Source organism: Serinus canaria, chromosome 2 (genome assembly GCF_022539315.1).
Source record: "Serinus canaria isolate serCan28SL12 chromosome 2, serCan2020, whole genome shotgun sequence".
Lineage (NCBI taxonomy): Eukaryota > Metazoa > Chordata > Aves > Passeriformes > Fringillidae > Serinus > Serinus canaria.
The window spans coordinates 81,073,737-81,100,617 of NC_066315.1; the positions used below are offsets into that span (position 1 = coordinate 81,073,737).

Sequence of the window (26,881 nt, forward strand, 5' to 3'; positions counted from 1 at the left end):
CCTCGCGGCACCGCGCCCGCCCCGCGGCCCGGGCAGCCCGGCCGGAACCGGCCCCGCGCGCGGGCGGGCTCCGCTGCTCGGGAACTCGGGGCCTTCCGCAGAGCCCTGTCAAGCCTGAAGTGCCTGGGCACAAGATAGCGGAGTTTTGGTCTCAGTCTTGTGCAGCTGCTCCAGCTCCCTCGTCCTTTGTGTCCTTGGAAGCTGGGGATGATGGAAGCTTTTTAGAGCAAAGCCTAGCCGAATGGGACTGACTTTTTTTCTGTGACAGCTTGCACTAGGCCCCAAATCCCCCTCTAAGTGGGTAAGTTGAATAAAACCCCACCACAGCATGGAATTTCCACCAGAAGAAGGAGCCAGTGTCGTGAGGACCTTGGGCTTCTCTCTGGATAGTAGCTCACCTACTCGAGCACAGTCTTTCACACGCTTCTTGAGCTCTGTCAGGCTTGGTGCTGTGACCACTTCCTCGGGGAGTCTCTTCCAGTGCCCAACCACCCTCTGGGTGAAGAACCTTTTTCCATATATCCAGCCTAAACCTCCCCAGACTCAGCTTCAGGCTCTTCTCTTAGGTGCTGTCACTGGTCACCACAGAGAATAGTCTGTCCCCCCTCTTCCCCTCACAAGGAAGCTGTAACTGCAGTGAGATCTCCCTTCAGCCTCCTCCAGGCTGAACAGACCAAGCGACCTCAGCTGCTCCTCAAATGACTTCCTCTCCCTACCCTTCACCATCTTTGTTGCCATCCTCTGGATGCTCCGTAACAGATTGATGTCCTTCTGAAATTGTGGCACCCAAACCTGAACACAGGACTTGAAGCTGCCCCACTGCAGAGCAGTGCAGGACAATCCCCTCCCTTGCCCACCTGGCAATGCTGTGCCTGATGCACCCCAGGACAGGGTTGGCCCTCCTGGCTGCCAGCCAGAGCACTGCTGACTCATGTTCAACTTGACATCCACCATGACCCCCAAGTCCCTTTCCATGGCACTGCTTTTCAGCATCTCGTTCCCTGGATTCTACTTACATCCAGGGTTGACCCATCCCAGGTGCAGAATCCAGCATAGGATGCTCAGCCATTTCAGGCAATGCAGTTGGAAAATTCTCTCATATCTCAGCATATCAAATTCTCTCACTTACTTGTGTTAGCAACACTGAAAATAAGTCTCTGGGTGTAAATCTCAGACTGACCATAAAACTGCTCTGCCCTGATAGCACCTGGCTCCTAGTTTTGATATTCACGTCATGGTTATCCTGGTTTAATACATATATCTGACTATGCCCATGTTGCTTCTTCTGTGGTCCTTAGGGATCTGCAAGTGGCTTGGTTTCGTTTACCTTTGTTGTCTGTAACCACAGGTGTAGAGCTACTGTCTTGTAGGCACAGCATTGCTGTTATTAATGCTACAAGTAGCTTTTGGTAAGCACTTTCACAATATCACTCTCCCGGGCATCTTGAATTTTACCAAACATCCAAAATTTATTTTAAATCCCCCAACTTTCAGAGTACTAGAAATCTTCACAACTGATTGTTTCAGGCATCTTGGAGCCAGGCAATAATTCAGGCCTACAAAAATCTCATCCCTGTTATGTAGCTGCCACTCTCCCTTTATAAATCCACTGAATTACACAGACTCCAGCTTCTTTGCGAGTGTAGCATGGAGGCTTTATAATCTGCAGACTGGTGTAGGTGTTTTTTTTAATTTGTGACAATTTCCATCTGCTTATCTAATAATGTCCCTCTACCAATTAAGATCCTGTTCTTTCTGTAACATGAGCCAAATTAGCACAGTGTAAGCGAGCAGTGGAATTGAAAATCCAACAGTTGCCTTGCATCAGCTTCCTAAACAGAGACCTGCTTGCCACTGTGCAAGTGCTTTTCTGTGGTTTAGTCCGAGCACAGAGAGATAGCAAGCAACATTTATAAAAAGCAACTCAGCTGAAACTGCAGCTATAAATGGAGCCATAAGAAACTGTTCACTAGAGATACCAACTAAGCTAGGCAAGAGCTCTGAAGTCAGATCTGAAAGATTTCTCTCCAGTTTTCTTTCTACTGTTCTGATGTGGCTTGTTTATATTAACTTTAAATTGATGGAATTAAATTGAATTACAGCATCTGGATGCAATACAGATTTTCACAAATATTGCTAAGATTTGCCATACTACCACCCCCCCCCCCATTTGAAACAATTAAAAACTACGCTTTTCACGTAATTTTTCCTTCCCAGTGAAGGTATAAATCCTTTTAGAATTATTTGAAACTTACAAAGGCTTTTCTTCCTGGTCACCTTTTGCAGACTCCCCAGAAGCAGGATATGAACACCCAGGGAAGTCTGTCCCAGTTGCCACCAGACTTTATTATTATGCTAGTGTTAAGTGTATGTTCATGTTATAAAATATCATGGAAGGTCAGTGTGTTTCCTGAGTAAGTTCAATATGAACATGTAAGCAAGGGAGCGATTTTAGTCTATATGGTAAAAACTATGCATTCAAATATAGCTGAGCTAAGAGACCAAAGTTTAAAAGTTGCTTCGAATTTGGTGTCTTAAGGATGAGAAGTTCAATTGCCTGCCCTTTTGGAGAGTAGAAATAAGCCCTCAGGTTCCACTGCTAAGGTGTCTGCATTTTGAACATGTTGGTATGTACTTTTATAGCCATAGTGTGTCTCAAAGGCAGGGTCACTGTTCTGAAATGTCAAACTGTTTTGCAGTATAACTCTGAAAAAACTTCCTGAAAGGAATATGAAACAAATAATAATGGAGACAGGGAAAGGAGACACAAAAGAGACAATGGGGAAGGGAGACAGCATGGACACACAAGAGGACAGATGACATATAACTGGACAGGGCATTGATACACAGGAAAAACAGTAGCTGTTTTCCTATTACAAGCTGAAGTACTTGTTTTAGCCTTTTGTCACTCAGAGCTGAGATGACAGCCTGCTGTCAAATTAAGGCTTAGCAAGCCCTCTCCTGTCCTAGCTCTTTGACCTCAACATGTATCAGTTTGCCATGTGGCCCTGACCTTCAGCTGAGCCATGAAGGGGAGACAGTCTTTGCCAAATATGTTCCATTCAATGGCCCTTGAAAAAGGCTGAAACAAAAATGGCTCACAACTTGTCCCCTTTCTACTACCACAGCTTTGGGTCAAGCCAGTTGTTTCACAGAGATGCTTGTTTCTTCTAGATCCTAATTACTGACTGAATGCCCACCTGAAATGGGAAGGCTCTTCAGGAGTATTACATCCATCCCACAGGAGACAGTTCTCCAAGAAATTCTCCCATGTGAATCCTTCTCACAGCCTGTAGCCTGTCATGAATGCTTCAGCGTGGCTCCCTTTCTTGATGTGCAGTCCTTCTGGAACAGGCTGCTCCTATGCGGGTTCCCCATGGGGTCACAAGTCCTGTCAGCAAACCTGCTATAGCACTTGCTCCTCTCTCCAAGGGCTCATAGGTCCTGTCAGGAGCCTCCTCCAGCACAGGTTTCCCGCGGGGTCACAGCCTCTTTGGGGCATCCTGGTCCAGTGTGGGGTTGTCCGTGGGCAGCAGGTGGATCTCTGCTCCACCATGGACCTCCAAGGGCTGCCGGGACATAGCTGCTTGATGCTGGTTTGTACCACAGGCTGCAGGGGAATCTGCTCCACGGCCTGGAACATCTTCCTTGCTGCCCCTGTATTTCCTGAGATGTTTCCTCTCTTCAGCTGCTGTTTCTGCTGCATTTTTTAACTCTTCTTAAATATGTTATTCCAGAGCTGTTGTTGATGGGTTCAATTTGGCCATTGGTGGGTTGGTCTTGGAGTTGTCTGGCACTGGTTCTGTTGGATGGGGGAAGTTTCTGGCAGCTTCTCACGGAGACCATCCCTGTAGCCCTGTCCCCTTCTCCCTGCTACCAAAACCTTGCCACACAAGCCAATATAGCTAACTGATATCTGCTCCAATTCAGATCAATACTCTGTTCAATATCTCTCTTGGTAAGTAAAGTAGTAAACATTTTTATACGTGAGGTGACATAACTTTCATAAAAATTGCTATTTGTAACGCTTTTTTGGAATGAATAATGAAAAATTTGAGCCAGGAATATCAACCTTTAGAAACACTTCACATGCATTTTTTCCTGTCAAAACTGAGATTTTCATGAAGAGCATCTCAATGGCTACAAACAGATTTGAAAAATACTCTATCTAAAAAATTTCTAACAATTCTTGGCACAATGCGCTGTTTGTTTTAAACAGCGCATCCTATAATATAAAAGGGGTTCATATCTTCATAGCTGCAAACATTACTCAAATGCCCTTAGCTTGAATTTTGACATGTCAAAAATTACATTGACCTGAATAATTCCTGCTTCTAAATTTGAAAATGCTTAGAATTCATATGTAGCAAGCTTTAGGTTGAACTAATTATTATTGATTTATATACCACTTTTGACAAATCCACACAAGTCTGAATTACTTCAAAGAAAAAAAAATGATCTCTTAGTTACATATTTTATTTAAGGCACATACATCTCATTCTACATTTTCTCAGAATCACTCCGCTAATTTAGACAGAAAATGAAGGATAAAACAAAAAATCCCTAGACTTAAAAATTTTTGGGGTTCACCAAAAAGTCTTGAAGGGTACTAGCTACACCTAGAATCTGCTGTCTGAAAATTAAAAATTAGTGTATGTTCATATATAATCACAACAAGAAGGAAAACTATGTATTAAAGTACAAGATAATAATATCTTTTAACAGTACATCTTCTGCTACATAAAGGTTCTTGAAAACATGGCTTATTATTTTTCCCAATATGAGGTTCTAAAAACAAAACAGGGAAGATTTGCAACAGCTCTTGCCTCACATTGCTTTAGAGACAAGCATACTGAACTACCTGTGTCTCAGTGGAAAAAGGGAGATTTGTAGATATTTTACACAATAGTGGAAGCATATATTAATATAAGAAAATGAAAAATGCTTTTCATATGGCATAAATGTCTATTCATATAGCACTAATGTCTCTCTTTAGAAATAGCAGCTAAACAGCAATAATTTACAGGTAATATAAACTATTTCCATAGTTTATAAAAATACCTGCAAGTCTAATCTTTCTTCCTGTCCTTTGGTAGCCCTCCATAAATTGGAGCAAAACACTGACTTTGAAAAAGAATTCCAGCAGGCTTACCAGGTGTTCCCATTTGACTCTCTTTTTCCCAGAGCACAGTGAATCACTCTTACATTGATCTTCTGGCTGCTGGCTCACAGCGTGAAATGCATTTGCATTGTACTTTTGGAAGTCCCACTCTGCAGTTCACTAAGGAGCTGTGAATTATGTCACCAACATGGAAGTTGTAGAACTTGATGACTCTTACTGTGATGTAGAATATGTGGAATGTCAAATACTGATTTACATCAATATCATAAAGTTTTTCAGGTTACAGGCTGATACATGAGTAGAGTTATATCCAGTTACTGAGGCTGAAATTACTGCAGGAGGAGGAAATAAAGTTATTTTCTTAAATGTAACTAGACAGTGGAAAAATAAGTCAATATAAACAGTAGATGTAAACTGCATTGGAAGACAAGAGGTATTTATTAAATACAAATAGCTTCTCAGCACTAGAAAGATAGTAATACTCAGCAACTGAAGGCTAGAGAGGATGATATGCACCTTTCTTTGTCTGGGCAAAGATATGTGTATCTTTTGCCCACTTGTTCTTTAGCAGGATTTGGCTGCAAGAATCTAAATGCAATTACAAAATGAGAGAACACCAATGAAATATGAGTGCTTTGAACATGGGCATTTTCAACATGCACTTGGAGGGATCATATACACCTTTCTTTATATTTCATTGGACTAGTCAGCTCCCCAACATTCAGATGTTTTAACATTTCATAGCTTACAGAAATAATATTGTTTAATTTTTATAAAAATCATAGTAACAAGGCTGTGGAGTTAGGTACGAGATTTGTTAATGATGAGCAAGAATACAAATGAAAGCAAAATCCTGAATGCACAGGTTATACCTGAAAGCTGTACATATAGATGACAATATAATAGAATCAACTTTACATAAGGGTTTTCATCCACAGTAAGAAATTATTGCATTGATCTGTGGTAATACCACAGTGATTTTAAAGGCCCAGAGTATATTCAAAGTCTAAGAAGGAGATCAATAACTTATTTCAGTGTTCCTTGGGCAAATTTATAGTAAGTGATGAGGAGGAATTTAGGAGAAGTCTTATGTGACATAGCTAACTGGCAGCTAGCCAATGACTGGGACATTGGGTTTGCGGCCATGTGAGCTATTTGGAAGGTCTTTAATTCCACTGCAAAGCATTTATCTTAACTTACTAATTAAAAAGAAGAAATCAAAAAGACAACAAAAATATTTTTCAAGAGATTTTATTAGACTGAGCACCTGTCTTGAAAATTACCGTTTAAAAGTCTCCAGGACTGGATGAAAAATTAAGCGTGTTATGTCAAACATAAGTGAAATAACTTACATTTTGCTTTTAGACTTACTTAAGGGGATCAAAATTCAGATTGTCTATTTTACAGCAAATTAGGCACTTTGAAATCTACTGTCATTCCAATTCACTAGTGGGCAGATGGCTGCTGTGAGTAAACTGTGCCACACTCGGTGAGACTGGACTGATGCCATGTATTTGTGACCCACAATTTTGAGAACTTAGAAGGGATACCAGTGATATACAAGTGTATATGTATGCTTCATGAATGAGCAGTCTGAATACTTTCTGCATTGCAATAACATGCTAGAGGTAACAGTGCATAAATTGACTTCCATATTCTTATGGTATCACTCAGAAAAAAATATTGTAATTATATGCTATTTTGTAAATAGTATCATTTTCTTCTTAGGATGCTATGACTAAGAAAATTGATTACAACAATGCAAAACTTAATTGTTACTATCTGTGCCTCAAAGGAGCATAGATAGTAAAATGACCTACTTTTACTGTCTTTCACCTGGCTGGCTCCTCTATGTAACTCTGCAAGTGTGATACTTTTTAATTCAAAGGGATTTAAAATAATCTCAAATATCCACAAAATAGCATTTTACTCATACTCATGTCCTAGTGAGTATAAATGAAATTATTACTTTAAATGATAAATGAGATTATTACTTTAAGTATCCCATAAAATCCAGCATTGTGAAGGTTAAATGAAAGGCATGCAAGGGCAAAAAAAGGCTGTCAAAGTGCAAAATAGAACTTTTTCTTCTCTTGAACAGCTTTTCCTTGTTAGTGTTTAAGCACTGCGGGCCAGGTGTTAGTTAAGTAGTAGCACTGCTACTGTTTTCAGTATCCCCCACTTTGCTTGTGTTTATGGATTTGAGGTCAGTCTTCTGTATCACCTAGGTAGTAAGTGACTGCAAAGTGCCTAGGATGCCATCCATGACTGAAGACAGTAGAAGTGATTTAGTTTCTGAAAGGCAATAGCAAATCTAGCAGATATTGCTGACCAACGCGGTTGAGATAGTTGGCCATAGGCTGCCTCAACATCTAACTACTGAATAAAAAGCAGTGGCAGCAGCAGAAAACACACAGCTTTAGAGTGACAGAAGCCAAGGAAGGAAGCAAAACTAAGAGACAGCAACAGTAAGACAAAGTACATATAAACTTTTAATGAATTAACCTTACAAAAGACAATAGCTTCAAAACATTTGACACGTTTGTACAAAACTATTCCAGCATTGTTAATTCTCTCTTCAGAAAGAATGCCAGCAAACCACCCAACGTGTCCCTGGCTATGAGATGCAACTGGTGATCACATCCAAATTATGTGTGGACAGAGTAAACTTATTTACAATACTGTATACTTTAATACCAGATTAGTGGATGCTATTGGGGAGTGACTGTATTTTCCAGAAAACACCATGCATCAGAAAATAGTATGCACCCCTAGCTTTATTGCCTTTTTTCCCTGCATTTGTCACTAATACTTCTCTTTAGTCCTTTCAGGATGCATTACCTCCTTTTGACTCCTATTCCTTCTTTTCTTGTCTTTGAATAACAGTGCAAGTAGCAGTACAATCTTCCAGTCCTATAGCGTACATCACAACTGTCCTTGAACATAGAAATATCAAGGTGCAAAATGATGGCTCATGGGACTATTCTGCAGCCATATTAAAATAAGTGCCACATACCAGAAAATAGCACGCATGTTAAGGGCCAAAATGTAGTTAAAAAGTGCGTGATACTTTCCTGAAAATATGGTATTGATGACACATACAAGCATCTTCAAGATGCCACATTCCCTTGTGAAAGGGATCTTGTCATTTCTGTATGTACAAAGTATGTCTTCAATTCTCCTTTTCCTTTTACATTTATTATTCCTCTGCAGGTGCTCATGTACCCCAGTGTTTGCAGGACGTTGTTTGTCTCCTCTGTAACCTGCAACAATACAGTAATACAGCCAGTGTTGATAACAAAGCAGAGCAGAACCTTCTTCCAGAGTGTGAAGCTAACATAACGTTCTCTTCATTTTTAAGGGGTTTGCTGTAATGCTCATAAGGCCTTTAAGGGTCTCAGGTGAGGTTTGAACAGCTAAGCATTCAAGCAGTCTGTTGCTGGACGCCATTCTAATCACTTACATCAAGAATCAAATTTAGTGTAACCACATCTATACCCAGGGTTGCCAACAGAGAGCTTGTAGATAGATAAATGGAACTAGGGACAATACTCTTCCTCACATAGCACTCTCCTCATCTTCAGGAGCTTATTTTCACTTGAGTAGACCCAAGTTTCCCCATCATTTTGCAACTACTAAGGCCGTGTAAATGAAGTGATGGTAAGGTAATGGTTAGCATCACCTTTCAGAGCTGCTGTTGCCAGTTTCTCACATAACAGTTTGTGAACCAAACTTTAGGCCATTCTGCCATTTTAGGTAAAACGCCACTAGCACAAAATCAAGGCTTACCTGTATTTTATCTAAGACACCAGTGCTGTCCATCCTGCTGGCCACATTTACTGTATTGCCCCATATATCATATTGTGGTTTTTGAGCTCCAATTACTCCAGCTATTACAGGTCCATGGTTTATACCTGGAAAGCATCAGAACTTAATGTTAGCAATGAAGAGAAAGGCAACAAAGCTGCTGAAGGCACTGTAGCACAAGTCCTATGAGGAGCCTGTGAGGTAGCTGAGGTCATTTAGCCTTGAGAAAAGGAGGCTCAGGGAAACCTTATTGCTCCTTACAGCTATCTGAAAAGAGGCTGTAGGTAGGTGGGGGTTGATCTCTTTTCCCAGGCAAGCAATGATAGTATAAGATGACAGTTTCAAGCTGTGCCAGGGGAGATTTAGGTGATCATTAGGAGGAATTGCTTCACACTCAAGTGTGACTAGACATTGGAATGGGCTGCCCAGGAAGGTGGTGGAGTTATTGTCCCCAGAGGTGTTAAAGAAATGACTGGATGTGGCATTTGGTATCATGGTCTAGTTGAACGTGGAATGTTCAGTCATAGGTCAGACTTGACCATCTCAGAGGTCTTTTCAAACTTAACTGATTCTGTGATTCTGTTAAGATCCACCAAACAAGGACACACAGTGCCTCTGGCATATAACAAGTCAATGAACGCAGCATTTGGCACTCACTGAATAGTGAGTACGGCAGCAAACTGTCGTTCATCATGGTTTTATCAACCATTTATGGCAGGAGAATGTTATAAAAATGTCAAAAGCCAGTTCATCTAAATTTAGTTTTACAGCTCCCTCCCATCCTGAGCAACTTGCTATTTTCAGCCACTGGTATCCTAATAATAACCTGCTGCTGCCTTTATTATGTAGCATGGAACCACACTGTGGGTGAGCAGCAGCTTCTGAGAAAACATATACAAGAATTTCTTTTAATTTCTACTTGTAGTGAAAAGGGCCTCTCCTCTGCAATAGTTGATGGCCCAATCAAGTTACTTTTATAGTATTCTTTGCTTCTTAAATGTAGAATAAACTAAAGCAAATGAGCTGAAAGGATTTGAAGCCTTGTTCTGAAGGCTGGATTGACCATAGAATTGTCCTTAAGATCTGCAATATAAATATATGTATTCAAATAATTTGATTAAGCACAGAGTAGAACAATATGATAGAACAGTACAGTCCCTTGTTAGACTCTGGTCATTTTTTATCTTGCAGTTAGTTTGTGCCCTTTATTATGTCTGTAGAGGGAATGAGTTTTACTTTGCTAGTAGAGAAAGAAACCAGGGGGTAAAATCCAAAGTACTATTGATAACCAGCATCAAATGTCCTATAATTGTAACTGTACATACTGATGAGCAGGAAAGCCAAGTTAGGCCGCAGTGACAAATAAACCCTGAACAAATGAGTTATGTGAATTTATAAAATTATCTCAATGGATCATAACTGATTTCTGTTAGGTCCTTGACAGAAGCCATCATTAGGGAAATATCCATGCAGTCAAATGAAAATGTGATTTTAGGATGGAGAGGGATCTCAGAGCCGGCTCATCTGGTAGGTAACAGGGCAGCACAGGCTAGCAACACTATCAGCCCACTTGGAAATCCTGTAAAACATGACTGTAAAAGTTAAATTGGGAAAAGACGCAAACACTACAAGATAACAAATGGAACCTGCTCTATGTTACTGTACAAGCTGGCTTGTACTGATAAATAAGAAACCCAGCTCAGTTCTGTAAACCGGGCCCTGGGTTAATTGACAGGGAACTTCACCTATCACATCCCATCCTGGGCTGCAGACTTCTCACTGGTCAGGAGCTGGCTGTGGGAGAATCAGACCAATGAGCTGTCTAGACCCAGGAGTCATGAACTCCTTGTATAGGAAGGCTCACAGCAATAGAAGAGGCTGTTTGTGTTGTCCCTGTCTCCAACTACCAACCCCATGGAACACATTTATTAGTAAACATAATCGATATATATTTTTCTACGTGCTTGGGGTTGCATGCACAAAGGGACTTGGGCCTTGCAACACTTTTTATTTGCATGGATGGGTTTTTCTACTTCATGACACACAACTTGTAGAAAACATTAGGGAACTAAGACTAGAATCCACAAGAGCCATCTGCTGGGTAGCCCAGTCTGGATAGCAGGGAATATTGAAGAGATGTGTGTGGCCATGGTCCAGAAACTGGGGCAGTGCAGTAGGACTTTCCTACAAAATACAGTGGGCAGGAAGGGACTTTTATTTTTTACCTCCTTCCTGAACCACTGCTTTTGATCGCTTGAGAAATACCTCAGGGCCTCAAGAGCTACTCAGATCCCTCCTCCTTTGAGGAAACTTCTACCAGTATATCTTAGGGATGTGTTCTGGCCACCCAAGCATTGTGGGGTATGCTGCTCTATGTCATTCCTGCTGGTGTTCCATCTTTTTTGCATGATGCACATGAATGTTTTTGGGGCATGGCTAGAAGAGTAGTACTTTCACTACAGGTCATTGCTTTAACAGAGGGTGATATTATCTATCTCTTTCATATCCAAAGCAGTATTTAATCATTCTATGAAATGCACCACTATTCAGCAGGAATGATAGAGAATACCTGATTCTGAAGTATCCTACAGCCTGGGCTCATCACCTAGCCTCACCCAAAATCAGAAACCAAATTAAGTCACGTACAACACAGACAAATGTTCCAACTATGAAGTTATATGGAAAATAACACACCAGAATCTCTTCTGAAAGAAAGAAATACCTGTGCAAAACTTGCTGCAAAAGAGTATCTGAGCTTGTTTCATAAATCAAACATCTCAACTTGCAGAAGGGGAGGAATGCCTAAAATGTCATCTAGATGCTCCCCTCCCTTATCTGAAAAGATCAGAGCAGTGTGTACCTCCTAAGTCACACTAGCATTTCAGGCACTCACAGAAGACTATGAAAGATGAGACCTCTAATGAGTTGCAAAAATTTCAGACTTAGATGCTGGCCAAGGGAGGCTTTTACAAAGGGCAGTTTGGGTACAAATCCTTGCAATGGGGACTAGGTCAGAAGTAGCTGTTAAAATGTTTCTGTGGCTATAATTAGTGTGGATATCAGAGGCTTTCATCATCAGGTGTTGGGAAGTGGAGAAGAAGTGATGTGAAAATGAAGATCTCAGTAGTGCCTATGTTGCATTATGGTGGCACAAATACCACTCTGGGGCCTGTGTTACTTTTTAGAGTTAAAATATTTTTTCATTTGATGAAGCAAAGGAGTCTGAGTTCTCTGTAATCTTTAGAAAGACTTATTAAAATCCAAAGTAAGTGTTTTGTTTTGCTTCATGGTCCCCACTTGAAAGGACCCAGTACTGCTTTAAGCAGTTTGAAGATGTAGCCCCGGCACCCAACAGCTCTCTATCTGTACTGAAGCTGCTGTTATGTGCAATGTCAGCTATGGCCAGAACCATCAAATTCTGTAACCCTCTGAGAAGGAAGCATACTTCTGATTTGCTTTGTCATTTTTAGCTCTAACAAGGAATACAAAACTTACTGGCAAAGCAGTGCCCTAAGAAACTCGTTTCAAGTCAAAAGACAGCAAGTTTTGCCAGTGTGTGGCACTGTGAAATAGACTTGAGAGGAGCAGCCAAAAAGAAAAGCAAGCAGTACAGCAAGAAAAAGACAAGACAGGAGAATAGCTGTTGGAAATCAAATACTTCTGACACATTTACAGAATTTATCGGTTTTCAATATTTGTTTACTGTTTTCATTTCACACTTTCCACGTTACATATTGCATTGTGAAACTGCTGTGTACTGCGATCAGGAAATAAACATTTTGGAACATATGGTTCTTGACCAGCTCTGAATTAATTTATCATTCTTTCTACTGCTTACTGCAGCTGTCTGTTTCTTTTTAAAAATACCAGGATGCACAAGAAGAAGCAATTAGAAACTGAAACATAAGGAATACCTCTTTCCAAGATAAATAACTAGTCATCTTTGCTCTTACCTGAATAACAAAGGCAAATACTCTCACTTGTCTAACAGTTCAAAGGAAAGAGTGCATTTTTGTGTCCTTGTTTGAATTTAGTGCATGTAAAATATTTCAAACTCCAGCCTCACTGACCCCTTATAGCTCTTGTCCTCTGAAAAACCATTTATGTAGTTTTGCAAAGCCCAGCCTAGAATTTTCTTGTGTACTCTTTTGGTATTTGTAAATTTCCAAAAATGTACGGCTTATAACCTCTACAATAATTTTTACAGAGTTGCCTTAAAACCATTCAGAGCCATGTGAACACATTTTTTCAACCATTCTTAAAATAGGAATACTGCCCTTTTCCAAGTCTAGCCGTGAAACACTGTAGGGGGTGATGGGCAATACCATGTAGGCTGCTTTTAAAAAGGGTAAAGATGGTGCTGTTTACTGTCATGGCCCTTTTGGTCAGTTCTACTACTACTTTACTCAGCTGGTACTTCGCAGTGAATCCTCCCCCTTGTCCATGATGCTCTCCTAAGAACGCTGTGACACTCACCTACTCGTAACTTGAAGTCGTTGAATGAATGCTTGTTTATGACATCCAGTTTTGCCACCAAGGCAAATGCAAACTCCACCATGGTTCCTATGTGCATATACTGTCGTTCAGGTTCCTGAATTCAAAAGACAAACAAACAGTGTAAAATCGTTCTTCTGAGCCTTGGTTACTGTGAGAATACAACCAAAATTTTCTGAACACTTGAAGACACTTAAGCCCTTAGGGATGTCTTCTGCAGGCAGATGCAGAGAAGTAATGTAGAAGGTGGTACCCTGTCCAGCATCAGTTAGATAAAACAATGGCCAAGAGACAGGATGCATTTCACTTGTGTACAATGAGGCAATCTAGAGGTGATAGATCCAAACCATGCCTAATCCAACATTTTGATTATCAAGTGACTGATTAGCTGCTGTCTAATCCTCCAGGCACTTAATATCTGTGTGTGCCTAGAATTTGTTAATTCATTTTCTTTAAGTGTCTTCTTCTATTGTATTCCCTTTCATAAGAAATAATGCTTGTGGACAGCCCTACAGAGATTCTTTCACTGTTGCACAGCTCTGCACCCCTATAAAATGCTTATGATCCAGTGAAATTCACAATTTTAAGAAGTCTTTCACTGATCTCATCTTGCAGATAAGCAAGTACATCTGGGAACATTTAACAGACCTGAAAATGACTAAAACGCAAGAGGAAGAGGGCAACCCCACTCTGCACTTTTACTTACAGAGCTTATACCACTTATCAAGGCTGTAGACTTAATCTCTCCTCATACATAACAAAGTAACCTTATTTTAAGTGCTGTTTTGAGTCCTTTCAGGCTGAGGAGAAAATTGATTTTGGTGTCCCACAGCCCAAGGTAGGATCCTGAGAAGTGACTAATTTCATAAGACATGGATTCACTGATCTCTATGAGAAATTACTGAATCTTCCCTATTTCTTGAGATAAAGGGACAAAAGAGATGGACAGATGACAACTTCAGAGATGATTCATGGAGTGCGTGCATGAGCCTAGGGTGGGACAGTAGTGGTGCTTGCTGGAGCAGCTGTTTAGATAAATGAAGCCTGTTTCCTTTGGAGTTCACTCCTAGCTTAAACAGATGGTTTCCTGTTCAGCTGATATATTCAGAGCCCTTCCCTAGGCACTTAGTCTTCCTTGGATGCTTGTTTTAAGCTGGGGGTGGTTCCCAGCAGTATGTCTAGCAGTCAGTCACTGCCTCACTAGGTACTGCAGGATCTGTGCATCTTTGGGAATCGGTTGCTGAGTTCTGGTGGGTTTCTTTTGAGAATGTTAACTAAATCACCAAAGGAATGCTAAACTGTGGGTCTCCTGATTGTGGAAATAACTGAAATGATAAATTTCTTCCTCTGCATACACTAGTTTTAGTTGTGATTGAGAGCTGTTTATGTCTTCACATCTTCGGTCTGCAGTTCTGCATTTTCTTCATCTCCTTCACCTCCCTGCATTAAATGTCAGAGCTAATTTAAAATAATTCTTTGTCCTCAGAATCCTTAGAGCCTATAGTTCATGTAGTAATTGCTTGTGTTTAGAAGGAACATGAGTTTGGCAAGAGCACATTAATCCTTAGCAGAGATTGTGTTGATTCTTTATTGATGTCTCTCTGTCACTAACCTATAGTACTCTAAAGATCGTGGCAGAGGCAAGGTTTTTGAATAAGTTATGAATTGCTTCTCTGATCTGTATTTCCAGTGACTGCAGTGCCTAATCCTACCATATTAAGTAAACTAGAAACAAAGGAACTTATTCTCAATGCTGAGTCTGAGGGTTCTAAAAGTGTATAGTTAGTGAGGCAAATCATCCCTCCCAGCTCACGATGGAAAACTTTAATTCTTGCAATCTTTTATATGCTCTGTAAATCCAGTCCTGATGCAGCACACAGGAATGAAATGCTGTACTGTATTAAGAGTAGAAGGCCTGTTTTAGCAAATACAGAGGTGGCATTTCAAACTGCAATGTGAAGAAAAATTCACAGAGTATATACTAAAATATATACTTGTCCAGAACAATACAATCTGTGCTAATAAGAAAAAACTAGGCCACATTATTATACATAACCTGCAGCTTAATGAACAAAATTTTAGACTTCATTTGAATATGCTTTTTATTAAGCAGAAAAATATTTTCCTGTACCTGACACTGTTCTTGGTTGGGTGTAGCACTGAGTCCTGTTGCTGCCATGTAAGTGCTTCCAATGGTCTTTATCTTTTCAACTCCACTGAACTTTGGCTTTGACAATAACTGTAAAACAAGGACAGTCATTCATTATTCAGATCATTATCCCTTTTAGTCTAACACCAATCAGAGAATCAAGTCTTAGAACAGTTTCTGTATGGACTTCAAATGGTTTCACAAATATATACAGGATGAAGGACTTAAGGATGGATAAAACAATGGTTACAAAACTCCAATGAAAAGGAATTTTTGTCTACTAAAATAACTTTTTACTATAAAGGAATGAAATTTATAGTAGTGAGAATAAATTTCATCTTATTTTACATACAGCTTTTAAGAATCAGTAGACTTTGCGCTCCTGTGATATTGGAACTGGATCACCATGCCAGCCAACAGTTAAGCTTTAGGCAGCTTTCTGAAAGTAAGCATCCATTCCATGCCAGCGGAATACTCCATGCCAATAGGACTAAAATCCAAGAATTTTAGTACATATATCCCAATTTATTTTGAACACTGGACACCCAGTGCTCTCCAAATGGGTTTGCTGCTAAAATACCCTCTATAGATGCAGATTGACAAATCCAGACTGTGCTCTCTGAGTCATGACACGATTTTAATACCTTTTAGTGGCATCTTCATCACTAATAACTTCCCTATAGAGAAATACTGTTCTCAGTGAGGCCTTTTTAGATGCCTTTTCCCAATCTATCTGTAGTCATACTCTCTACTTGCTTCTGACTTCAGAGAGTGGAACATTACAACTTTTATAATCCTTTGATTTGCTTGTGTATCAAATCATCAGTGCAGATCAGGTATAACACAAAGGTTATACCTGACTCTAGACATTCATATTTAGAACCTATGGTTAATCTATGGCATGTAATGTAACTGTCTCAAGAGCTGTAGCTAATGGGCAAAAAAAATACTCATAGGATTCTCATTATAGGAAATCAAAAGCAATTGAATATGATGTGAGATCAGTATCTAATTTATCCCACATAAATCTATTTTTCCTTTAATGGTCCCTGTAAATATTTTCTGACAGCTCTTCCACTCTCCCCTTTAAGTATGTTTTCTGACTGTTTAATATCATGAGTTAGTGAGGTTGAAACCACATATCAATCACTGTTGTTGGTACATACATCGTCAAAGTCCGCAATGATCTCATTTAGCAGCCTGAGACATTCCAGCCCTTCCTTATTTACATCAGATTCTGTGTAAAATTCCTTGAAATCCGGAACAGAGGCAAACATGACGCAGACGCAGTCATATGACTGGTGATACAGATCCTGTCCAAAAGAAAACAGTATTAAAAAAATATATAATATCGTATCCAGCTGTAAATAACTTTCCTTATTAACATGCAGCATCCAGGATCTAAAAACAGAGATGCTGCAGTAGTTGGAATGCCTTAAGATGAAGGTTGGATGTTTTTTGCATTTAGCTGCATTTATTAATTTAAAACAATGCATAAAACTGTTCATGAAAGAGACTTAATATAAAAAGCAGAAAATATTTTAATGATTTTTTTTTCTTCCTGAACATTAACTTAGTGAAAACAAAATGTTCACTAATTCATTAGGTAGGGCCCGTATCTGAGACTTCTTATGAAGAGAATTTAGTCTGGCTTGCATGGCTGAAAATGTATTTTGTAAAACAATATCCAATTTATTATTAGTTTGTTATTGTACCAACTAAAAAACTGAACCAAAATCACAAACTCAATGTACTACAAACGCATAATGCAAAATGACCCTGATTGATAGTTCCTAACCTAAAATGACAATATGCCTAAGAGGACAAAATAATTATCCTTTCTTTTGCATAACAAGGAGCTGGGCCAAAAAGAAAGAATTCATCTGAACTGAAACTTACTTATGGAAGAGTCTGCACTGCCTTCTGTGACCACTGAAATGAGAGCATCTCTACTCCACAGAAAGATTTTGGTGCTAAAAATGACCACGTCCCTCTACTCCCTTCACATTCCTCTCTACTGCCCTTGAACATTAGGCTATCTTTTCTTTCAGGACAAATTCATATCCCCCCAAAAAGATAGAAAGAAAGAAAATTTATTAAACTAACACTTAAAAAAGAAATAACATCTATACACAAAGGGAGACATAGCAATAAATAAGGCTGCTATCTACTTTAATGTAAAGCTACCTTCAAGTTATTATTTGAGTAACAAGGGATTTCAATACTCACATGAAAAGGATTTATTCTGTGAGTTCAAGAAGCATAAGATATTATTTCCCTTTTTGCTTAGCTAAGCTTAAGTTTTGCAATTTGACAGTCAGTGTGTCCTTTTGGAAGAATGTGGTGTGTCTGTACACAGATGTGCACAGACATAGTGGATCTTTACTGCTGATGTATAACTGAAAAATAACAGAACGATGGGAAAACTGCTGACTGCTTCATCCCATCACAGGTGTGAGGGAATTTTCTGAGCAAACATGAAAATAACGATGGACAGGAAGGAACACGAGCAGCTGGAGGAGATAAATTTTTTATTACTAGATTTTTGTGCCTCCTGTATTTTCTAGGGATTTTATACCCATAGCATCGCTGAAGCTCAACCACAACTGTATGCTGTAGGGATGGAATACATTGATTCACAACTCCAGCTGTCATTCTCTTGTCGCACCATGATTAAATCCAGATTTTTGAGACTCTGCAGTGGGAAACCCAAGTGTCAAGCCAGTAAGGAAATCTGGTCTGACTGTGAGTATGTGGTGTGTGGGGAGTCAAGTAGGGCACCTGTTGGCTCACTGGAGCTGCCCACTGTGAAGGGAATTCGGTCTCTTCTCAGGTGGTGCAGGTGTGACTGCCAGAGTGGCTCCTGGATGGTCAAATGTGGTATTTCCTTAACAAGGTACAGAGACTACATTCCATGGTTAACTCAGATTTACTTCTATTTTATCACGTCATTTTCCCTGTAACTTAATTTCAATTATAGTGACCCATTTTCCCTCCTTCCTGTCTAATACTGAGGCAATATCCATCCCCACTAATGCTCAATAACATAGCACCATCATGGAAACAACAAGTGGCACTATTTATAACCAGATAATTAGTAATTCTGACTATCACAATAAATTTTAGGGAATTTTAAGGAGTCATCCCCATCTAGTTTATTTTGATCATGATAATAAAGGATGTTACAATCAAGTGCCTTAATTTTCCTAAGAGTTCTTCTCTTGAAGCAGTACTCTCCAAAATGTGTAGCCAGAAAATTAAGTGCAATACTATTCTAGGAAGGAACAGCTTTTCTTATTTTAACAAAAATAAAATCATCCTGTCTTTTGCATTAGTCCTTTTCTTTTTCCTCTCTAATACCGTCTGAAATTGTGCAAGTATGTTCCTTTTACTATTCCCTCATCTTCAGTGCCTGAAGATCTTCCTGGGATAGAGAAGGCAAACCAGTCCAGTTCTATCCCTTGCAAGGGTATGGTGGTCAGCTTCTCTGGGGCAGACTTTTTGCTCTAAGTAAGGTGCTAGCTCCATCCTGTAGCTAATAAAGCATCACTTCTCCTGCTCAGTGACGGGCTTGCCAATTAACCTGCAGCACAAAAGCTCCCAAGCACTCTTTACTAATAGGAAATCCGAAGGATAAAAGCATTAAGGAGAAAGTTGCAAAAGCCAAGTGCAGATATATTTAATCCTGGCCCTGTTTCCTGTTTTTCATTTTAGATTTGAGCCTGTCTTGTATCCAGCATGCAGACTACAAGCAGAACCCAGCTCAGGAGGTTCTGGTAAGACAAAACAAACCTTTATTATTTACTCTGAAGGAATTTTGCTTTTCATGTATTAGCATGAGTCAATATATATATCTTGTTATAAAAAGACCTTTGTTGGTCATTTGAAACTACAGTCCAACTGCTCACAGTTGTCATTCATCCACTCACTTTTTCCCTTTTCATTTCTCCTGCCTGCTTTTCAGCAGAACTTTGTTTTCCCTTTTCTCCATATACAGCTGCATGCATAAAATACTAAGGGAAGCAGTATTTGGAAATAGAATATTCATACATTTTCTTAATCTCAGAATCTTTTTTAAACAGAAAAGAACAAACATAAAACTATACTAACTTGAAATTTCAATGTCATATCTGTTGACTTAGGTATCCACACAGAGAAAACAAAGGCCTAATCTGCCCTAACATCTGTATCTACAACAGAACCTTGCTGATATTGAAACAAATCTAAAGACATGGCAGATACTTATATTCCTGAATACTTCCAGAGATTTGAAAGGGCCTTCCTTTGAAAACTGTTGAAAGAAACAAAACAAGGAACAACTTGAGTTTGGTTTTTTGGGTTTTTTTTCAATGGATGTCATTAAAACCATGTCAAATCATTTTTACTTCACCTGACATGATGAGTTGGGAAGCTCAGCACTTTACGATTTCCGTGCTTCATTAAATTAAGTAAAATCATTCCAACCTAAGAATCTTGAGGGGTGACAAGATAAATCTGGTATCTGATACAAAGGTAAGCAGATGGTGTTGCTCTGCTGGGAAGCTGAGGTGGAGTAGCACATAATCAAGAAAGCAATCTCCTGACGGTTTGCTGTGTTTAATGCCTTAACTGAGAACTGGAGCTGAGTCAACTTGGATTTGAGCCAAAATCCTCACTGCATTCAAAGGAACCCCAGAGCAATTTTTGTTAGCTACCAAGTGAATATTTGCAGGGAATACTAAAATACTGAAATGCAGTCCTGATTAATACTGCTTAATGCAAACCACAGTGAAAAAGAAGATGTTGTCCTTTTCGGCTCAGGCAATCAAAAATGAATCCCTAAATCTGCCCTCTGCCCTCTTTTGTCTTTTTTGAAACAATTATTTGGCAAGCACAAGTAATTAAAAATCTTACATTTAAGATCTCTATAGCTGTGACTTTCTCTAAATAGATTTGTGTGTATATATATATATTTTTTTTTTTTCTTTATTATTACTGTAAAGGAATATTAGGAGCAGATCTAATTTCCAGAAAAGTAAAGATGGATCTTTTGTGTGACTTTTTTGGTGCTTGGATTAGGTCCATTAAGCAGTGAATAAACAGGTAATTCAGTGTTCAGAACATCTTTCCAGAATTAATATAGCTGCTATTTCAGGGAAAAGGTTAATTTTCACTCCAATAAATAACCTGTCCAATGAATAGAAGAAAATTCAGAACTCGGCTGCAACTCCACTCTGATCATGGAAAAAGTATCTGAATGCATATGATTTCAAATTAAACCCATGTTGATTCAGCCATTCTGTTCTTCCTCCTCCTCACCTATTTTTACCATCCTTCAACAGGCAAAGTGCATTGCCACTTAAGAAAATTTCACATTTTAATTTCAGGGTTTTATAGTGCATTCAGTGCTGTAAAGCAAACCTTATAGGAAGGAAGTGTCTGTAAATGTATATTTTTGCTGTAAGGACCTACTGTTCAAAACAGCATTAAGTGGTATTTCCAGGGTACACTGCTTTCTTACAGAGTAGAGGATAACCAGAGACAGCTGACCTCATTCTTCAGGTTCCTTGCCAAGAAGTGTTCAGCTACGTGGGCTGGAAGCACATTCTCCAGAAGCACCCGATTTAGGTTCTCCATGGTTTCAATCTCCTCCCGCTCTTTTTTGAACTTGTTCTTCCACAGGAAGTCTAACCTACAGTAATATTCATTCTGTTACAAGAGGACACAGAAGTAAAGAAACAATAGGCATCTTGTCCTGCTGGAGTACAGGTTTAAGAGACAAAATAAGCATAGTACACAAACCCTACAGTTATTTGGCTACTCAAATATAATTCCAGATCCCACAGAAGTCACACCCCTAGCATACATTTTGTGACATACATTTTATCAAATCCAGAAAAAAGGCCCATGAGAAAAAAAGAAAAGTTGCAAGGTGCCCTAAACAATGGAAGATTTATTTATCCACTCTTAAACTTGAGTAGAAATTCATTCCAGAAATCAAACACTGTAATGGAAACAATGTATAGTTTTGCAACTTAATATTATTTTGTAAGTGCAGAATATCACTTGCAATAATGGGCATTTTAGGAAGACCCTAATTTTTACAAACTTGAACCCATGCCATGCAACCAACCTGGCAAAAAGAAATCAGCCAATTGATATAATATACATTCATTATATCAAATCATGATCAGACTATCAAAACTGGCCCAGTATGTTGGGCCAACTCAGTTGAGTTTTGATTTTTTTAGTTGCTCTTTTTTTTGGTTGGTTGGTTTTACATTCCTTTCTGTAATACTTTATCCTGCTTTTTTTTGTCCCAGAGTTTTCACAGTAGCTTTCCAGTAATCACAACAACAATACCTGGATCTATATGAAAATACACAACTTCCTTGGAGTATCAGTATGGTTTGAGATCCAATTTCACTAGAAATGTGGTGAAAAATTAATAAAACTGTACTTTTGTAGAGCTCTCTCCACTTATTTTCAATACTGTCAAGGTGTTGTTGTGTATTCTATGGCATTATTTCCACAGTAAAGCCTCCACCAGCCTATCTCATTTAACCTGATAAAAATCAAGAGCTATTTCAACATAGTCTTAATGGTTTAACACTATCAGGCAATCTCAATGAAGACTATGTTATTAACCAGGAGAATATGATTATGGTGGCAATCTTATTACAGAAAAGCTTAAAAGTGCTAGCTACTGATATTAGCAGTCAGTAAGCACTAACATAAAAAATTAGAGTAGTCCTTCTGACTGGACAGTGGCTGTCACAGCTCAAAATGATTCATAGGTATTCTGCTGAGATCACAGCCAAAGATAAGAGTAGGAAGTTGAAATTAGATGGTATTGAAATGATTTGGCAAGCTTTTAAAAGGCAATGAAAGAAAAAAACTGATTAAGCAAAACTGTATCTGCCAAATACCTGCAGGATGAAAGAACAATAAGAAGAAAATGATTCCTCCACTTAAATGCATAGAGAGAAATATACTCAGCTTTCCTTTGAATTGGTTGATAAGGGCCAGGTTCTATTTAAATATTTAATTACAAAACTGAAAGAGAACATCCATCACATGAAATCACTGTTAACATACTCCCTTTGTGCTGATACTGATGCTACTAAGGACAGAATGCAGACCTCAAATGCACCTCGAAAGAAAAATTCTGGCTAATCTGACTCAAAGGTGACATTCTTCTGAAAGTAAAAGGGGTCTTGACTTCTTAGAATGGATCATGCTGCACCGCAGAAATCTGGACTTTGAATGTCAAATAAACAAACAAGCTAGATATTTTAAATAATTATATGTTACTAAACGATATTTGGGAACTATAAGCAAAATAAGAGTGGGCAGAGACTTAAATACTTGTACAGACAATCATAAAGGTACAGGGAACCTGAGAACAGATTTCTGCAAGAATTCGGAAATAGGATTTTATTGTTGCCCTGTCATTGTGCCTGTATTAAATTAAATGGCAATTATCAGCCCTATAAAGCTTGAGGTCATGAATAGGGATATTTTTCAGAACCATCCACATGACGCAAAATACATGCAGTCACTTTTTTAGAATATCTTTTTTATATATATGTTAGATATTTCTACATCAAAGAACTTGGATTAGTATCAATATAAATACACATAGATGGTAAATTTAAATGCCACAAATGGTATTCATGCAGAAAAAATCCAGTAAAACCCTGGGATGTCAAAATTCTTGGCATAAATTGACAAGAGTAACATGGATGCCTGCTAAAATTAAATATCCATAGATTGTACCAACTTTATAGTGAAAAGAAAAGGTGATAGCTACGTGAAATTTTCAAAAATATGTTTCTTCTTTAAACACTAGTATAAAAAAGATAATTTATTTACTACCTTACTCTTTACTGAATTAAATTTAGGCTGCTCCAAAAAAGGGCAAAGAGAACTCAGAGATCAGAAAAGAAAAATCAGAATGTATTCTACAATTTGCTTTGAAATTAGAAAAGTCAGCATATCATATTTCAAAAAGAGAACAGCACTAGCTTATTAACTTATTTTGAATTGTGGTGGTGGTGGTTTTTGTGTTGGTTTGTTTGCATGATACAAAACTTATCCTGATCAGTCAAGACAGAGTGTTAGAGAATTGACAAAGGGTAGGGATATAAGGAAAGTCTTTGAAAAAGAAGCAGGAACAATAGAGCAAGGTACTTTGTAAAAAAAAAACAGTAAATGCTAAGGAAAAGAGCTATTTAGACATACTGGCTAATGCTGATACAACTGGATGAGTTGGCATACTTTCCGTAAACATCTACTACAAAGAACTAAATGGTCATATGACTAGCAGTGAAATTTGAAATAAGTTTTCATTGAATTCTTTCAGAAGAGGCTTTTGAAGAGACTACTTCATTCAAAAAGACAAGAATTCCCTCACAAAATAAAAGCTTTCTGCAAAACAGAACAGAGACAACAAAGAAACAGTTTTTACAGCTCTGGGAAGCTGCCACAAGCACCTCAGCAGTAAAACTACTAATAAAATTCAGTGTGGATAACTACAATATAATCAATCATGGAAAACCATACAGCTGGCCTGCAGAGGAACGGGACACATAATATTTTAGGTCCTGTTGAGAAAGGAATTCACAGGCTATGTCAATACTGGATTCAAAGCAGATCCTAAGAAAGATTTAGTGTTCAAAAGTGAGCACGCTTCTTACACAGTCAAGCCCACACCAATCTGGATTCTCCAGGGAAGGGTGGAAGAATCACCATTCTTAACACATTGTCTGCCTGCTGCCAGCCCATTATCAAGTAACTCTGGGGATCTGTGTGCAGGGTGAAATGAGTCACTTCATCTCAGTGTCAGGAAATGGCTGTCGCCTATGCTGGCCGGGCCATCAAAAAAAAAAAAAGTTCTGCTTTTTCCACCTCACTTTTGTCTGTTCATTCCCATTCTCCTGGCACAAGCATTGCTGTGGCCATACCATAAATCTTGAAAATAGATCTGCCTCAAAACCAACCACTTCTTCAGGATTAATTAATCCTGACCATTTCCCTATTTCAATCCACTATACATCTACACAGTGAGCTGGGCCAGTATGAATGAGGAGACAAAAGGATAAGAATAAGCAGCTGAGGGAAGGTCTGCTTCTTTCAGAGGTGATGCGAGCTCTGCAGCTGAAGGAATTAAGTAGGCTCATAAACCATGTAATGATATACTAACTCTTCCTCTCTTCATCCCCACTGAACCAGAGGCACTGATCCCCTGCCTCTGCTTTTGATTTAGGAGAGGCATCTCTATGACCAGTGGTGAGCATATTCACAGAACTAAGCTTGCAGGAAAACATCCACCTTTTGTTTGGATTAATGTTTTGGTTACTCATCCTGGGGACAGAGGAGCACCAATGGCACCTGAAGAGAAGTAGAAAGGCCATCCTTTTCATCAGTGCTATTATCTTTGATATTTTTAAAATAATCAGATTTAAAAAAAAGAAAAAGTACCTATTATCTGCAAAAAAAATACAATAACTAACAGAGAAATTACTTGCATATCACCCTCTGTGGAAGAAGGGTAAGGAAGAATATGACTTTGTTGACACTGCCAAGATGGCTCAACAGCATCCTACAAGTGCCACTCAACAAAAGTAGATAAGAGGAAGTTTAAAAACAGAAAAACAAACACTGTCACATGAATTTTTGTCAAACTGTGAAATTCATTATCAGTGTTGAGAACACAAAGAAGATAAAATGGGTTAAAAGGGGATCAGGCAGTGAAACCGGAAGTAGAACAGCCAATAGCTATTAAACCTGGCCACAGAAATACTAACTGGGAGAAGGTGGGAAGTATATGTCCGTGAATAGGTCACTCCATGCAGGTTGATTTCCTCCCCTCTTCTTTTTCCAAGCATTTACTACCAATCAATATCACCAACAGTAACTTTAAAAGGCAGGTCTTATGCCAGGTATGTATTAAAATTAGTTCATAACATTTTCCATTTTAGACTTTGCTTGAAAGCATTTGAAAATGCAGAAGCTTTTTTCTCCTTCTCTAAGGGAGAATAAGTTAGAAAAATCAAAGGCAGAAGACTGAAGAATTGCAAATAAGTGCTATCATGACAAGGATCCTGGACCTACAGCTCTGAAAATGAATACTTTTTCCATTATACAATCATTTCTTAGTTGGTGTGAACACCTGTAGCTGCGTGCAGAACAAACTTCCTTGTTGACATGACTGAACCCACAAAGAAATCTTTCCTTTCCCTGTGAAGATGATATTCCTTCTCTCCTTTATTCTTGGTATTGCACCCTTTGCCTCCATCTGAAACTTGGGTTGACAGGGACAAAAGATTCTCCACTGATGGGATGAAGAACTTGTCCCTCTTTCTGAGGAAAAGTAGCTGTGCTCTAGACCCACTCTGTCACCACCATCAAATGAACAAACTCTAAGTGCTCTGCTGACAAGGCAGATGAAGAATGTTATTTCTAAATCAAGAAGGATGTTCCCCACTACAATAAATACTGCAGAAACTGCCAGATAAGAATATTTTGTGTAGTAACCTGCAGGGCCTGCATGACAACTTAAATGACAGTCATTAGCTTTTGAGGAGTTGCAATGTAAATTAATGATTTAAGGACAGTCTGGGATAAAGTCCTTCCCAAGGCTGCAGTCTGTGAAGGCTCAGGCTGTTCATGAGATCTCACATGGATTGCCTCTTGTGTTTCAGAGCCCTGTTTTGTGCACTGCATTGTTCTGGCACAATGGGCTGGAATTGCATCTTTTAGCCATGAATCCTGTACAAGCCTGAGGATTTAGAGAAAGAACTGCCCTTGCATCTTCCCTCAGCTTAGTACAGGGTAAGGACATTGCCATCACATTTGTTCTGGAAAAGCACAACTGGGTCATAAAAAGAGTAGTTTCCTGTTGGGTCACAGTTTTAGTGCAACTGTGGCCTCAGCATGTGGTACACTTCTGTGTGCACACTGTATTGTTTCTGTGTCTGCACCAAACTGTAATAACTGTGAAGAAAATAGATTGCAATTAAGCAACCAGGGAGACAGCAGATGGATGCAGACAGATGGGAACAAGCCAGGAAGTTAGGAGCCAGGATTGGTCACAATGAGAAGCAATAGTCAAAGTACACTATCAGCATAATGTCAGTGATAGTTACTAGTGAGTTTTAAGGGTGTATTGGAAGGCAAGAAAGAAAATAATGTTATAGATGCTCCTGACACTCCTTTGCAAGGGTATGGGAAAGAACAGGAGAAAGGTGTTTCTTTGAGAAGGTGACAGGCTGCATGTGGCAGCTGGCATTGTGTCCACTGGTGCAGGTGAAGAGAAGTGTGCATCT

The 26,881-nt window shown here is 39.0% G+C and overlaps 1 protein-coding gene and 1 long non-coding RNA gene across 2 annotated transcripts in view; one reads left to right on the forward strand and one right to left on the reverse strand.

The window, feature by feature from the left end:
• Positions 1-32: 32 nt before the first annotated feature.
• Positions 33-26,878, forward strand: LOC127059312 (uncharacterized). The gene is made up of 3 exons (XR_007777000.1): positions 33-301; positions 19,287-19,348; positions 23,917-26,878. It is a non-coding gene; the product is annotated as an uncharacterized LOC127059312 (long non-coding RNA).
• ADCY2 (adenylate cyclase 2) overlaps positions 6,358-26,881 on the reverse strand; it is a 204,580-nt gene continuing 184,056 nt past the window's right edge. Inside the window, 6 exon segments of the mRNA XM_030239642.2 lie at positions 6,358-8,385; positions 8,912-9,036; positions 13,406-13,520; positions 15,555-15,662; positions 16,739-16,885; positions 21,102-21,260. Of these exon segments, the coding sequence (XP_030095502.2) occupies positions 8,233-8,385; positions 8,912-9,036; positions 13,406-13,520; positions 15,555-15,662; positions 16,739-16,885; positions 21,102-21,260 (807 nt within the window). The 3' untranslated portion in view covers positions 6,358-8,232.